The sequence below is a fragment of the Argentina silus genome (genome assembly GCF_951799395.1).
Source record: "Argentina silus genome assembly, chromosome: 1".
Taxonomy (NCBI): Eukaryota; Metazoa; Chordata; class Actinopteri; order Argentiniformes; family Argentinidae; genus Argentina; species Argentina silus.
The window spans coordinates 23,444,613-23,461,417 of NC_139655.1; the positions used below are offsets into that span (position 1 = coordinate 23,444,613).

Sequence of the window (16,805 nt, forward strand, 5' to 3'; positions counted from 1 at the left end):
GATACCCTTCCCTCCCTCCCCCTGCCTGCTGGTGTTTAGTGACTGGGTCTACTCCACTGCAGTAGTACAACTGTAGGAGTGGTTCTCAACTATGTTTCTGTCAATACCACCATCATACTGTACCATCACTACTAGCAAGCATTTCTACCCATCGTTTATAATGGTTAATATTCAGAGCTTTGAACAGTACAGTATATACTGTATTTAATTATATGCATTTCGCGAAACTGTGTTGAAAGAGAAAACTAAAAGAATTTATAAAGAGAATGGGTCGACTCTGATTGTGGTAGCTTAATGCACTCCAAAATCCATTACATTCTGAAGAGCTTTTCCAAAAGGAATTACGACATGGCACATTGAAAGAGAATATGTTCAGTCCTTTCCAGCAAAGCTCTTTAGATTGAATACCTAGAAGGCGTTATGCGTCACATGTTGGGTCCAAGCCAACAGCCAATGGCAATGCCTTACTATGGGGCTGCAGGTGGATGGCCAAGCATACAAATGTCCTTTCTGTAGTCATAAAGTGGTCAGAATGACCTATACACCACCACACTTTCTAACAAATCTATATACTTAATATAAACACACACACACACCCAAAGCAGATTTACACTGCAGATGCAAAATGGCAAACAGAAAAAAAGAGCAATTCTGTGTTATCCTGGATTTGCTGTAATTGAATTGTTTAAACGATCCATCAAGCACAATCAATGCTGTGCAAGGAGAGTTTTCTGTGCCTGCCCTCTCCTTGCTTAGTGTACATCATTATAATGAACTGTAGCAAAGAGACCCTTTCTCATTCTTTTTCTCAGGGTTTAGCCTTGCTTGGCTCTGTTTTACTTCAGGGCTGACTATTCTCTTGGTGTGTCGGTCACAGACCTCCTACAGCACATGTACTGTATGTCCTTACATTCTTGTGCCTCCAATGGAGACAATATCTGTAAAATATGAAATATAAAAACAACATTTTCAGATAAGAGCACAGCAGGGGGGGGGGGGGGGGGGGCGGCGGGGAGAGAGAGAGAAATCGGAAGAATGGAATGAGGAATGGTATCAAACAGGTGATTTCTACCTCTGCCAGCCTCCCCTGCAACCGACACAGTCATTGGAGAAAAAGTAGTGTGCATATACAGCTACTGTATATCACTTGCCTTCTTAGAGATCTTCTTTACCATAAGTAGTCACTTCAGATACACAGACAGAGAGAAAAACAGAGACAATGGCAGAGGAGGTTGTGAAGTGACAATAGTCATGGCAACAGCTGGCTGAAGCTGCAGAGGCTACTTAAATTCTCTAATTGGCCTGCTCTCTAAGTGCATGCCTTACCTGACATGGACTCAAAACTAAAAAGGTACTACATATTATCAAATAATGATGTGTCAACATATTTTGTGGTTCCAAACGTGGATGTTACCATAAGGTCCATTCATCTAAAGAGAGGATTGAAATGACCATATTTTTGCCCTGGCTAATTTACTGGAAGGGATGGAAGACTTTGTGATGTCTTCCAAAAATGATAATAACATATAAGTGATCTCATGAGGGAACTTATGATTAATGACCATCTAGCCTAATAGAAATACAGAGCACCACACACACACACACACACACACACACACACACACAGCCATGTGAGTGAGTGGCTCACATCTCAGGAACTTTGAGGTGAGGGCTCTAACCAATCAACGACAGCACAACTGATGACTAACAAGAATGATTACAGACAGGTATGTCTCAAGAGCTCAAATTCCAGAGGAAATCAATTCCTCCATTATATTCAGTGATGAAAGATGACTAGGATGTGTGATAGTGGAGGGCTAGTAGCCTCTCTCTCTCTCTCTCTCTCTCTCTCTGATGAGAGAACAGGACTTAGTCTTGAGGATACCTGAGCCTGACAGCACCTGAGGAAGACAGCATGTAGGCCCCTCTGGTCTTATTCTGGGCTCTTCTATCAGCCAAAACAATGCAATCTCATGCAATCAGAGCCACAATTGCTTCCCGCAGATTGAAACAGGCCTTGATGGAGGCAAGATCTAGATAGCAGGAGTGTTAATGTGCAGGGGGAGGAGGGGCATGAAGAGAGGGAGGGACACACAGGGAGAGGAGTGGAGAAAGGAGAGATCAGAGGAGAGGAAGTAGTAGGGAGAGAATGGAGAGGTACTGAAGAGGGAGATATAGTTGAGCAACACACACACACACACACACACACACACACACACACACACACACACACACACACACACACACACACACACACACACACAGGGTTGGAGGTGTATTCAACTGGCGGCCATTACTTCTAAGACTGTAGCCTGAGGCCATGCAGGGGAGAACAGAGCAAGCTTTTCATTAGCAATGCCAGGTTCAGAGCAACAGGACCTCTTTTTTCCCTGTTGCTCTTTTGAAGTTTTCATTTATTACCAAAAAGTATTCTCTATTGCAATAAAAATGAGGCAAACTTTTTGAAAACTGAAATGAAAGTGAGTCTGGCCCAATCAAAAACCCCATTTTGGTTATTGTATATCCTATTTAGACTCCATCTCAACTTCAATAACGTTCACCAAAGCATGAAACTATTCTTCTGCCATTGCTGTAGAGTAGAGGCTGTGTCTCTGTCTGGGTTTAATAGGCAATAATACAGACTATTTGTGACGGTTCAATGCTGCATTTTCATTGGGATACGTTAATTAAATCTCATTTACAAGTACATTAGTAAAAGCTTACCAAATACCAGTAGGGTTATCACGGTTCTTCAATCATAAATCTCCTTATTATTGAAACCATTCAAAGGAGGAAGACCTTGAAAGTCACTTGTCCCTAAGACTGCACACAAAGTCCATCAGACCATATCAAATTAAGTATTACGAACTGTAGAAGTTTTACAGTACACTTTCAACTGGAACCCAAAGCTTTATGGTAAACTCCTTGTTTGTTTTTACATCGTCTGATTCTCCACTCTTTCATATTTTTCATTGAACAGATTAAGTAGGTACAGTTCATGTACAAGTGAGAGACAGAAGAGAAGTATGACTGAGATTTGATCAGACACAGGCTTGTATGTATGGGGTCAGTGTTGCTATCATGGTGGAACTCAGCTTACCCAGCAGTGTGAGGATGCAGCCCAGGATGGCGAGCAGAGCCCCGGTGCTGAGGCCAGTCGCCGTGTATGCCACGGCTCCACAGGATTGGGCCACACCGTCTGAGTCACAGTCACACACGCGCACCGATAGGGTGTTGGTGCTGCTGAGGGCGGGGCTTCCGCTGTCCACGATCAACACAGGCAGTCGGTAAAGGGGTTGCTCCTGCCTTCGGAAGCTGCCTCGCTTTGTCACAATGGATGCCGTGTTGTCTGAAAGGGAGGTGTCAAGGTCACGAATCAGGTCAGTCCAGAATATGGAGACTAACACAACAGACACAACTAGACAAACCAGAAAATACTGACAAACTACTAAATACAGACAAACTACAAAATACTGACAAACAACAAAATTGACCACTCACTGACCAATGCAAACGTGCTCCATGGCCAAATATATGAAGAGCTCAACTTTGTATTTAGGCATTTATGGTGTTCGGTAGCTTGTGTTTTTTCCTTAACTCAAATTAACGACGGGAGGACACAAATGGTCTTCCAGACCTATAGGCTATTAAATTGTCGGATAGTTTATGAAATACGGTATCACATAATTGCGATGACAATGACAATGGCATGATACACGTAGCTGACTAACGCCATATATCTCAATAGGCTTGCATTTGCAATAATGAACATAAAATTCTACAAGATTGACTTGATAATGTTTAGAATTTGTGAAGCTTTCACATAAGATATGAATTTGTTGCCTAGACCATTAATAAACTAAGAACTCTAGAACTGTAACATCCTCTTAGACTGTAGGCCTACTTTTCAAATGAACAGTATAATTGTAATCTTACTTGAATGCGCTATTGCTGTCAAAATTGCTGTCATAAACAGTAGCGTTTGCGATAGGAGATGGTTTTAGTGGATCTTAAATGTCCTCGCTTGCACTGCCTGAAACTGGCATCTTGTTTTGTTTTATAATATTTTTGCTTTGCACCCTGCTGAAAACAGAGCCCTAAGTGTTTTGCAGAGAACACTTTCTGCTGTGTTTTGTTGTTGAAAGTGCAATTATGTTCATAACTAGCTATTTGTATACAAGAAAGCAGTATAACAGATGGAGTCATTAACACATTTTAAGACTAATTCAAAGAATTATCCTGCTTTCGGCCACCTGTTAAATTACATTGTTGGTTTAATGTCCAAATTTAAATTTCCAGCAGTGACATACTGTACAACTCATGCTCTACTTAATTGTGGGTTATGCAGTGACAGGGAAGATCTCTTTCTTCAACTGTCCAATCAAAAGGATAATTTTAATGGTCTTGATAAAAATAATAAAGTGTGCGAACAATTCTGTTAAATGCCTGTCAAAGCCTGCCATCTTACTCCAATGCAGACGTATTTTTTTTATAAGTGCCTAAATATATCCTTTTATTTATTGTATTTTGTTTTGTTTTTTGTACAGGTAATGTATTACATCAGATACAAATTATGTATAGATGATGTATTTATAGTACTACAGTGTCAAAACTCTTTCTGAGTGGTCTAAATCTGTTTTTTTGTACTGTCAATTGATGTATTATTGTGGAGTGACATTTAAAATAAACATTTCCAACTTTAACTCTACAGTATAAATAAAACTGTTTTAAAATGAGGCACAGTAGGAGGACTACCCAGACCAGACAAAAGTAAGTGTAAAAGTGAAATAATTTGTGCAAATGGGCATACTACTCTTACCCATTAAATTATACTTTTACATTTGGCAATTACATTTAAAACCATGGCTTTGCCCCAAACACTCCTTAACCAGCAATTAACATTCATAATTTGTTTTCAAATGTAAAAACAAAGAATAGCCATTCTCTCTCGGTGAAAGTATTCATCTCAAGTTTCAGACGCTATTATGCCACATCCAAGGTTTCAGATATTGCAAGGCTTAAAATAGTGCACAGCACACAGTATTATTACGTACAATAGTGCACACGGTATTATACGGACCATGGTGCATGAAGCACCTTACAGCCAGACTCCTGTATTGTGAGCAGTCCAATACAGTAGTTCATGGCTGTGAGTGAATGGTGGTACTTGACGAGGTAACACTTACCTTTGTTGTCCCGGAGTGTGAAGTTTAGGTTGCCTGCGACAGAGGCAGCCAGGGCAAAGTAGAAGCGATGGCCGCTAGGAGGGGCGTCCTTGTCCACTGCACTGATGGTCTGGATAACCTGGGGACACAAAGAAACTGTCTGGATCATTCTGATTGGCTCTTAGAATGACCCTGTGTTCTATAAGAGTTGTATGTTAAAGCTGATTGGTTGATTGATTAATTGATGTTCATAAATCCAGAGTGACATTGTCTTTGTATTGGTATATGTACAGTATGAACCCTAACTATGTCGATTTAACATGGTGGATCGCGTTGCTTTCATACTGGTCTGGATTAATTTACAAATGAACATAGCAAAACGAGCAGACTTAAAAAAAAAAAAAAAAAAAAGATGCAACACTAGAGAATAGAACGGGTTGTCAGTTGAATGTGATCGGCCATCTTATGTTGGAGGGCAGTGAAACAAGTGGACACTCTCGTTCGCTCGTGTTCACTACAATGGCTTTGATGAAAGTTGCGCTGTTTTCACGGGCGTGACATCATATCCCAGAGTTTACCTTTAACACTGGGCAAAGGCAATAGTGTGAGTAAAATGGAACAAATCAACTAGATTTTGATTTATGGAAAAGATTTATTTTATAACGTTGGCTCTGGTTTTACATCACTTATCACTTGCTTCTAAGTGCTTATTTGGCAAGACTACGGTAGTCTTTTAGGGATGAGATTTCCTTTATTTTAATCAATTTTCTCTGTAAAGCAAATATAGTGCCTGTTTTCAGTCCCGGTTACAATGTTGGGACACATTTAGCATGAACACAGGTTATTCAAAATTGTACTGAAATTAAATAAAATCAAACTTTATGTTATAAAGCACATTTCACTCACAGATACAAATACAAATCTGTGCTTTAAACCTAAATCCATACACAGTAATTTGATAGCATACATGAATGTAATCAATCTGAACCCAGATATTTTCCTGAAGAGGATTTTGTTGGATATGGAAGACAAAAACCTTTCACTGTTCCAATTCAAGGCATACCCAGCCATATCGACTACATTATTAAAGCAGCAAATGATTCTATCATGATGATGCTCAAAGCTTGCTAGAGGCAAAACAAAACAACTGTTTAGTTGGATCTTACATTTGGGACTTTTAAATGGAGTTTATTTGTATGTTTTCCACACTCTTTGCCTTGTGAACAACAACACCCTCTTCTGAATTGAGTGAAAAAAAGAGAACAAGAGTTTACTCTGCTCTACTATGATACGTAAATACAGCAAACACTATCCATGTACATACATCAACATGACATTACCACTAAACCAACTGTTCACATCCACCACCAGTATCCACTCATAATTAACTGACAAATCAACAGTAACGTTTAAGGTCTACATATCATCTCATATTTGACTAAAACAAACAAACATTTAGCTAACACCTATTGAATAAGGCATTGTGAGATCACTATTATGTGCCTAACTACAGAAACTGGACTTCATTTCAAGTACACACCTCTCCATGACACTGTTGTCATACGTACAGTGGGGGAAATAATTATTTGATCCCCTGCTGATTTTGTTAGTTTGCCCGATTACAAAGAAATGAGTGGTCTATAATTTTTATGGTACTTTTATTTTAACAAATAGAGACAGAATATCAACAAAGAAGTCCAGAAAAAACACATTAAATAAAGTTATAAATTCATTTGCATTTGATCGAAGGAAATAAGTATTTGATCCCCAAGCAAAACATGACTTAGTACTTGGTGGAGAACCCCTTGCTGGCAAGCACAACAGTCAGACGTTTCTTATAGTTGGTCACCAGGTTTGCACACATCTCAGGAGGGATTTTGGTCCACTCCTCTTTACAGATCCTCTCCAAATCCTGAAGGTTTCAAGGCTTTTGCTTGGCAACTCGAAGCTTCAGCTCCCTCCACACATTTTTGATAGGATTAAGGTCTGGAGACTAGCTAGGCCACTCCATGACCTTAGTGTGCTCCTTCTTGAGCCACTCCTTTGTTGCCTTGGCTGTATGTTTTGGGTCATTGTCATGCTGGAAGACCCATCCACGACCCATCCTCAGTGCTCTGGCTGAGGGAAGGAGGTTCTCGTCCAAGATCTTATGGTACATGGCCCCGTCCATTGGCCCCTCAATGCAGTGAAGTCGTCCTGTACCCTTAGCAGAGAAACAACCCCAAAGCATCATGTTTCCACCTCCGTGTTTGACGGTGGGGATGGTGTTCTTGGGATTGTAGCATTCAGCATTTCTCTCCCTCCAAACACGAAGAGTCGAATTTATGCCAAAGAGTTCAATTTTGGTCTCATCTGACCACATCACCTTCTCCCAAGCCTTCTCTGAATCATTTAGGTGTTCATTGGCAAACTTCAGATGGGCCTGTACATGTGCCTTCTTGAGCAGGGGGACCTTGCGGGCACTGCAGGATTTCAATCCGTTACGGTGTAGTGTGTTACCAATGGTTTTCTTTCTACCCAGCTGCCTTGAGATCATTACCAAGCTCCTCCCATGTAGTTCTGGGCTGATCCCTCACCCTTCTCATGATCATCCTTACCCCACGAGGCAAGATCTTGCATGGAGCTCCAGGCCGAGGGCGATTGATGGTTATTTTGTATTTCTTCCATTTTCTGATAATTGCACCAACAGTTGTCTCCTTCTCACCAAGCTTCTTGCTGATGGTCTTGTAGCCCATTCCAGCCTTGTGCAGGTCTACAACTCTTACCCTGATGTCCTTTGAATGTTCTTTGGTCTTGCCCATGGTGGTGGAGAGGTTGGAATGGAAGAGATTGATTCTATTGACAGGTGTCTTTTATACCCATAACAAGCAGAGATTAGGAGTACTTTTCCTAAAGTCACAGGACTAATCTGTGTGCCTCATGGGCATATAACCGGTCTGTATGAGCCAGAATTCTTGCTGGTTTGTAGGGGATCACATATTTATTTCCTTCGATCAAATGCAAATTAATTTATAACTTTATATAATGTGTTTTTTCTGGACTTCTTTGTTGATATTCTGTCTCTATTTAGTTGTCTCTATTCAACTAAAAGTACCATAAAAATTATAGACCGCTCATTTCTTTGTAATCGGGCAAACTAACAAAATCAGCAGGGGATCAAGTAATTATTTCCCCCACTGTATATAATGAAACTGATCACTGATTGCTGTTATGGCCAACATTAGAAGGTGTTATGTCCACCAATTTACATTGTTTAGCAGTGATGTGTCCTCCTCACTGATTCAGATCGAGTCATCGGAATTCCAACCCAGTTTAAAGAATACATAAAACCTCCCACAACCTTACGACACCACAAAACCATGGGACCGAATTGAAGAGGTTCTTAACCCTCCTCTTATGTTTAATAAGGCTAGACATGCTTTATGTTATGGGTCAAATTGACCCAGTGCTTTTTAGGTAAGTCACCTTAAAATAGTAATTACTGTACCTCCAAAAAATTATATTTTCCTTAATGACCATCAAGCCACACCTAGGATTATAAAAAATAAAATTAAAATTAAATGTTTCTATAATGTACAAAGTGTTAATATTTCAAATGTGCTCTTGGGACAAACAATTCCCACTGTGTGAGTGTGTGTGCAGATATGACAGAGAGAGTGATGAAGGGGGATGAGGAGTGAGAGAGGGAACAACATTTATTTTATGCAAGAACACAACAAATCCTATTCACTTTAGCTGCCGGGTCAAATTGACCCAGAACATCATCTAAGTAAGTGTGTGATTTTTGTATAAAGTTCACTACCCCTACTTAGAGGATTAGATGAAGACTCATGCTGAAACATTAAGTTAAATAGCATTTCAGTGATGTCAAACTGGGTCGATTTGATCCGCAACATAACATGAGGGTTAAAGGCACTTCACACTAAATTATCTAAGGATGCATTTAACGTAACCTGAGACAAAAACAAAGTAGAACACCCCAACAATCCATCATGGGTGCAGACATGGATTATCAGTTGTCATCAGTGATTAAATGCCTGTGGTTACAAGCTGTCAGGTATTAGGAGTGAGAGTAGGTGGGAAAAGACCGGCTGCCAATTAAAATTGGCAGACCGAGAGAGATTTCAAGAATATCATATTCTATGCTTGTGAGATGAAAACAAAACAAAATAGCAGTACAGCCTGTGTCTCTGGTTTGAGCAAGATGTTTTGATTCAAAAGGTTTTTGGAAACTCATGCAAAAGTGATGCATCTGCGGAAATTTCACAGCCCCATGATCACACAAATAGTTTGTTTTTGAATCATATCACTGTGAGAAATAGCAACAATAGTACACTTTTTTAGCCTGAACATCATGATCTCTTGCACATGCTCTGCTGTGGTAAAGTACATGATATAATGGCATTTTTCCATTGAGCAGTCACAATGAATATTCACATATTCACATGGCTGTATAAGCTACTGTAGCTAATGTAAATTTCCCATCAGATAGAGCTGTCTGTCTGGCTCTATCACTAACGATGAAGCATATAGGAACCCTTTGATGCTCTTTGAATATTGCAATAGGGTTTCTAAGCTTATTGGCAGGAAGGCATCAGCTCCTAGCTGCTGGGAACGCAACCGTAAATCAACGTTATATCAACCACTTTGTAATGTGTAATGCCTGTCATTAGTGCGGCTCTGATGCAAACCATTCCAGAGGCTCTTCAGCGGCGAATTTTGTAATGGTTTGAGTAGGAGACGGAAGGGAAAAGACACGAATGTCGACATAAATTCACACAGAGACATTAACAGCACCACAGCAGAACAGTGCCTGTCAGAGGCAAGAGTGAAGAGACAGATAAATCACAGAATTAAAGGGATTTTGAGTTTACACACGGCTGGGTGTCAGATCAAATAGATATAAAAGGGCGACCATGTCTTCATTTGTGCCTTTTACAACAGCAGTGAATAAACACGCAGGCAAGCGGGAGTGTTTGCTCACTCACAATTGTGTACACAACGCACGCACACATGGACACACACACACACACACACACACACACACACACACAGGTCATATCGTCACACAACCTACTTACAGATAAATGACAGATAAATGTCCCCCTACAAAGAGGGATAGGCCCCTTACTAGTCTGAGCCAACACCAGAAGATAAGACAACACACAGCCTAACAAATTACTTTCGAAGGTGTCTGGTTTCGTCCTAAAGTAGGAGATCTGGATCTTAATTTCTTTGTGCGAAACCAACAATCATTGCTGCCTCTTTGTATATGAAAGCCATAGTGCAACTTGACATCTAACTCCTGGCCGTGATTTCATTATCATGGCGTCTCTGTAGAGCCAGAACAAAGAGCACTGTCAAAAGTTTAATCTCAGTAGAAATTACATTTTCCCAGTGTTCGCCACAGCAGCACGGACAATCAGCCTCATTCATTTGATTGGCTGGCTGGCCCAAGTCTTTCATTCACTTTAGTCTCCACTCATCATTATCACCCCCCTCCCCCATTTACAGATGAGGATGTGTTTTGTGACTCACACAACGTTGAGTTAAGAGTGTGAATATTCCCGCTTCCGATATGGTTGGTACTGAGTGTTACCACGGTGACAAGACAGCTTGGTGATATGAGGTGAAGGGGTTTTCACACCCCCTTACTCTCAGCTTCACTGCTGCCTCAGCAAAACAACACCCACATCACTGACACACCAATACACGCAAATCAACATGAACAACCACCCCCCCACTGGGGCCCTCATTCTGACTGGCTCATGGCTTTGATTGCAATCAATATGTAGGCTACTGTTCAACAAATGTCATCTTTCGATCTTGACCAGAGCATGTGAGTGGTGTTGAGCAGTTGGAAAAAAAACACTACTTCCTCAAAATAATTTGCTTACACTCCGCTCTCCTGCTCTGTCACCTTCCCTACTCCGTTCACCACTCACAGGGACCGCTCAATTTAATGTTTTAGAATGTAATTTTACCTTTTTAATGAGAGCCACCATCTTTTGTGACCACCTATTGTGAACATGTGACTAATATTTAATATTCAGTCGAAGGAAAAAAACAGACTGACAGATTTGTTTTGAAATCGCTGCTCTGAACTTTTTAGATGAGCGTTAGCAGAGCGGAAAATAAGTGCTAGAAAAAGCTCACCAATCCACTTTCATGCGCAGGCCTATGCTACATGTTCATGAATAAATGGCTTTCACGTCATTGTAACAATATGTGGGCCGTAGGCCTCATTTAGAAAAGTCTATATGGCCCTTGAGCCAAACATTTGCCCACCCCTGCTCTAGTTGGTTATCACCACTACAGCTAACCACATTTACATTACCATGTAAATTAGTCTTGCTCGACCCTCACTATTACCCACAAGGTTCTTAGCCTACTGTAGCCTAGCTAGCTAGCCCTCTCATCAGAGTTGCTAGGTCCCTTTCACACAAGGTAGTTTAGCTAGCTCCCCCTCACTTGGTGCAGTTAGCCATTCTATTGATTTGAAAAAGTGTTTCAGCAAATAGGAACGTGCAAGAGTGCAGTCCTATAGTTAGTGGTCTCCCTCATCTCCATAACCATAACCTCTAGTTTTTCATTATTTAGAAGCCTTGGTGTACTGTATCTTTTCTGAGAACACTAAGCACCTGTGGTTAAAGTGAGATAATACTGAGCATGAACATGGATTTTGTATCCAGCTGCAGGCTTTTTATAGAATCTTCTCTCTCCTTTTACTCTCTCTCTCTCCAGTAGCTTGTCCCATGATATTTGTTTTCATCTCTCACCTTGATGAAACACCTATGATGAAGTGCTAATTAGAAAAGATGCGGCGAAGAACAAGAACACATAATTATTTTATGATTAGTACATATTTGCCAACTAACATGCTCTATTTTTGTATCCACTAGATTGTATTGAATAATCATTGAAAGCACAAAAGGCGTTGCTGTGTATATCTGAAGGTTTTCCTTGTAAAATGAACAGCGAAAATCCAATATGAAACTAAAATGAGCACTAGCACTAGCACTAGCACACACACTCATACTGCTACAGTATGAGGAAGCTTGGTGAAGGGCTGGGTTCATTGGGTGCTGTGGGTGAGGGTAGGTAGGTAGGGAGGGGTAGGGGTGGCAGATTGGGGGCAGTAGAATGCTAGGAAAGCCCACTCATGTATGTAATGGCTACACTGATGGAAATGATTGTAGTGTGTGACCCCCTTGCCCATACAACCCACCCCCCACCCCTCTCTCCACTCTGTCGTAATATCAATTAATATTATGGCATGAGACAGACGCACCGATGATCCGTAACAAGTGGTGTCTCTGGAGAGAGCCAGTGCCACGAGACGGCCTTAATTAGGCCTGAAAGATGGCAGGTTGTTCCAACCTCCCGTGCTCCCTGTTAATCTGTGCTACAGAGCCGCCACAGCGGCGGTCCCCAGCCCCGGCCATGGCCTCACCGCCAGCAAATGTTATTATTTCATCTGTCGCGGCAGTGCATAAGCCAATAGACGAGACAGTCAGTGGGAGGCTCTGGATATGTTTTTTTTTTAACTAAGCTTGCTGAGATGTGGGCTAGGTAGGCAAAAGGTTTTAATTAGGATGTGGGGAGATTGTGGGTTGTTCAGCTGACCGGCTCACTTGTCCACCCATTCAGGTTGGAAACGGACAGATGATGGCTAGTTAGTATTCAAATGGTGTTCTTGCACTCAAATGTCATTTTTTTTCTTTTTTGTAAATGTGTTTTTAGGTGCAAATTTCCATAATGCCACTGGCAATATCCACTAAAAACAAGCTGAAGCTTCTGTGAACTTCAATATTTGCAGTAAATATACTGGTAAGGGTAAAACAGTTGTCTCAACAGGTCAACCATTACATGAGCCTGATTGTTATTTCTGTATTAGCTCCTATGGACCAATCATCAGCTACACCACTATGCTAATCATATTGTATGCTAATGAAACAGGGTCACGTTCAATGGGATGCAACATTCGTACATCTCTGTACAGACATGCTCCTCTGCCATGTTAATTTGGGAATTGTGTGAATAGAGAAGCTTCTGTTTCATGTAACGTCTATGTACAACACTAGAACATTGCGCCTTGAATGCATCCCAGGTAAGGGAGATGATGGCATGTGAAAGCAAACCAATTTCACCACATATCATGACTTGACAAGGACAAATGTATATGATGTATTGGATGGGTTAAAGGGCAGCTGAGAGCTCTATTAAAAAGAAAAAAGAAAAAAGTCTAATGGAGAGGGCTTGGTAAAGGGCATAGACTGGATTGGAATGTTCTACTATGACACTTCAACCAACAGAATAATCACTGCTCTCTGCGGATGTGTATTTCTAAGGCTTCATTTGTGGGAAGAGACTGTTAAATGGTGGGGTGAGAGAATAATAACCCAACAAAGAAAATAGAAAAGGTGGATGCTTGAAGATGAAAAGCAGTGGCAAGCATGAAGCACACACATACACACTTGACATCAACCGATGCCCTTACCAACCTTCATCTTGTGGTGGGAAAATGATGTACTGTTCTATCTTTTGAAATTAAAGCAAAATTAAATAAACATCTCTTCTACTTGGCTGGGCTGTAGACATCAGCTCTCAGCTAGGTAACGGTCGGCTAGCTGACCAGAACTGTCATCTCACTGCTCTTAGCCACACACCTGACGGAGGCTATGGGCTAATAGCGCCACACATGCAGCTATTGCCAGTGGCTAAACAGTCTGGTAGACCTGAGTCAGTGGAGGTTGGTGGAGGTAGAAATTACACTTGTTTGATACCATTCATAGGTCCACTCATTACAATGAGCCTGTCCTCCGATTCCTACCTCCACCAGCCTTCACCGACCTGAGTAATACATTTACTGCACCTCAACCTGCAGATAGAGCTTTCCTATGATTAGTCTGCTATTCAACAGTGGAAGTGAGGAGAGAACACACAGAGGGGGGTCTGCTCAGAGAGCAGACCATAAGTGGCACTGTCTTTTTTCTGTTTGTCAGACACTATTGGGGCAGTCTTTTTTTTTCTGGAATATTAAAATGGATTTAAATAATCTCTGATATGTCGATGGTGAACACTGTCATCCTATATACTCAGACTATTCTATAGTATAGTAGATATCATGAAATAGGTTTTAACGTTTTCAATTCAGCTGCATGAATGGCACGAGCCAATGAGATGAAATTGAAACATGAAATGCAACCATCCTACAAAGTTAAAGCAAAGCTCCACGAACAGAAGTAAGTTCAAGAGAGGTTCCCATCACCACTAACAGATGAGAGACTCCTAACCCCTGGTGTGAAAATATCTACTTTCTGGTAACACCTAGCGCATAATGGAAGCATGCATACATAAAAACTGCTCTCATTTAACAGATGAAATAATGTGCTATTCTTATATGCCCTCCTGTGAACACAATGACAAACAACTCAAAGGGAGGAATGCAAATAACATATTTAAAAGGGCCTAATAGCCATTTCCAAGTCAATGCATCATTGTGATCAATTGTACTTATTCAGTTCTGCACCCCTGCCTTTCCCCCCTCCTCTGATTGTATTTTCCAAATGCCACGAGTAGACGAATCGCACAAGTCATTTAGCGACAATGAGGCCAAATGCTAAATACAGAGAAAATGTATTGCATGGCTAAAGCACCTGACACGCCTTTCCCAAAACCACATTTTGGTCACCGCCTTCGTTGTTTTGTTTGCATGATGTTGTGATGCATTTTCTGCACCAGTGCCCGGCGCCCTGATCCTCTAATTAAACACGCACAGACACAGACCACTCTCCGAATCAGACCCGGGCAGACACCCACAATACACCCCAGCATGAAATATCATGTTAGTGTGTGATAGCATTGTGGAGCCAGGCCACGGGCATATTCAAACATAGTCATTAATTCAGCTGGCTGGCAGCAGCAGCAGAGGCAATGGGCATCATTCATCAATCGTCCGTACGCATGGATTTGCTCTTAAGTAATTTGTAAGAACAAATTCAAGAACTTTTCAGCTTTCAATCAATTTCTTCTTAGTTCAAATATGTTCTTGAAATAAGAATACATCTACGAGTGCTCCAGACCACTCGTACGCACATTGCTTTGATGTAGTGAGTCACATTACATGACATTAATACATAAATATTCATCAGCTGTCTCCTAATTAAACCGTGTACCGATAGAACGCATTCCCAATTGTGTGTCCTGGTGGACGCATTATTGAGATTTTTGGACGATACGTAAAAAACTGAAGATACGCTACGTGAGGGTAAGTGAGTTTGCGTGACTTAGGAAAGAAGTTCATCTTTATTAACTTTGAATTGCAGGACAGCATAAGCCATTATTAGGCATTAACTTTGAGTGGTTTAGGTAAGAGTAAGTTGTCTGGGGAAGGTATTATCAAACATTAGCATTAGCAACAATAATTAGCAAATACATTGTCCATAGTGTGATTCGAACCAGTGACGTGCAAGGCAAGCTGTAAATATTTAGGGTTAGGGTACTGAGACTGACGAGTGGCTTTTGAGCTGTTTTCGCCTGCCAAAGGAGACAAAGCTGGTTTCTCTGCACATTTCATGAATCACATGAATGAGGCCCAACTACTGCAACAACTAATGAATGATACAAACTCCAACAATACCTGCAATTTGACCTGAAGAATGTGACTTAGACAAATGGGAAAGTCTCCCTGAAATGACCTTAAGCTTTGAAAAGTAAGGAGTTACCATGGTAAATGTTTTGAGCTATTGAGTTTTAGTGTATGCAGAGTTTATTAGGAGCGGTGGCCTCCACAGCCTGTCAATTGCCGATTTGAATTAAACTTCAGCTCTCTATGAATATGAAGCTAAACCATTACTAAATCCTCAATTTTTAAAGTGAACTAATACAGTGGGTCAATAGAACTGAATCAAAGTGAAGCAAGGTTGGGTTATGCTTTTTCTCCATTGGGGGAAGATGTTACAGTATCTTACCTGTCCTGGAACTGCATTCTCACACAGGAGGGTCTCATACTCAATGGCAAACACAGGAGCATTGTCATTTATGTCCAGGACTGTGATGACAGCAACACCTTTCCCAATTTGGGTTGGATCCTCTGAAAAAGAGGGAGAGGGAGATCGAGAGAGACTTAACTTTGTGTTCACACTCATCCACTCCAACCTCATATTTATCTTCCTCATCTCTTCTTAATTAATCACAAAGGTTGAGCGAAACGAGGCAAATACCTAGCCAAAAGTGCTGCTCTAATGAAATATGCAATGCTTCTGCTTAGCAGCTATGCTAGCTACAGTAGCTCTGGGACCAGCCAAAGTGATCTGGCAGCTAATTATTGCTGGTGCGTAGCCTGATGCGGGTGAAGGCTAACGTGTAGAACAAGCCATCTGCACCGCAGGCTCCAGCCCGCTGACACCCCCCACTGATGGTTAAATGGCCTCGTCTAAGAGCTGGATGATGATTTAGCCTGGCGTCGCCAGCCGCTCTGACGGGCACACTGACGCGGCTGACATTCAGGGCGGCTGATGGCTGATTTGACGGTAATAAAAAGGACACGTGCCACCTCGGGGCAGAGACTTGTTGTCATTGGTGTTTTTTGAGCGGCGCAGATGAAATGTGAGCGAGTGAGAGAGGGAATGAGCGTGG

General features: G+C 41.3%; 1 protein-coding gene across 1 annotated transcript in view; it reads right to left on the reverse strand.

Moving 5' to 3' along the window:
• LOC310810778 (cadherin-7-like) overlaps window positions 1-16,805 on the reverse strand; it is a gene marked incomplete at its 5' end in the record, with an annotated part of 79,525 nt that overhangs the window by 1,349 nt on the left and 61,371 nt on the right. The window contains 3 exons of the mRNA XM_083678629.1: window positions 3,101-3,349; window positions 5,187-5,304; window positions 16,139-16,260. Coding sequence (XP_083534755.1) covers window positions 3,101-3,349; window positions 5,187-5,304; window positions 16,139-16,260 — 489 coding nt within the window. The remainder of the gene's footprint in view (window positions 1-3,100; window positions 3,350-5,186; window positions 5,305-16,138; window positions 16,261-16,805) is intronic.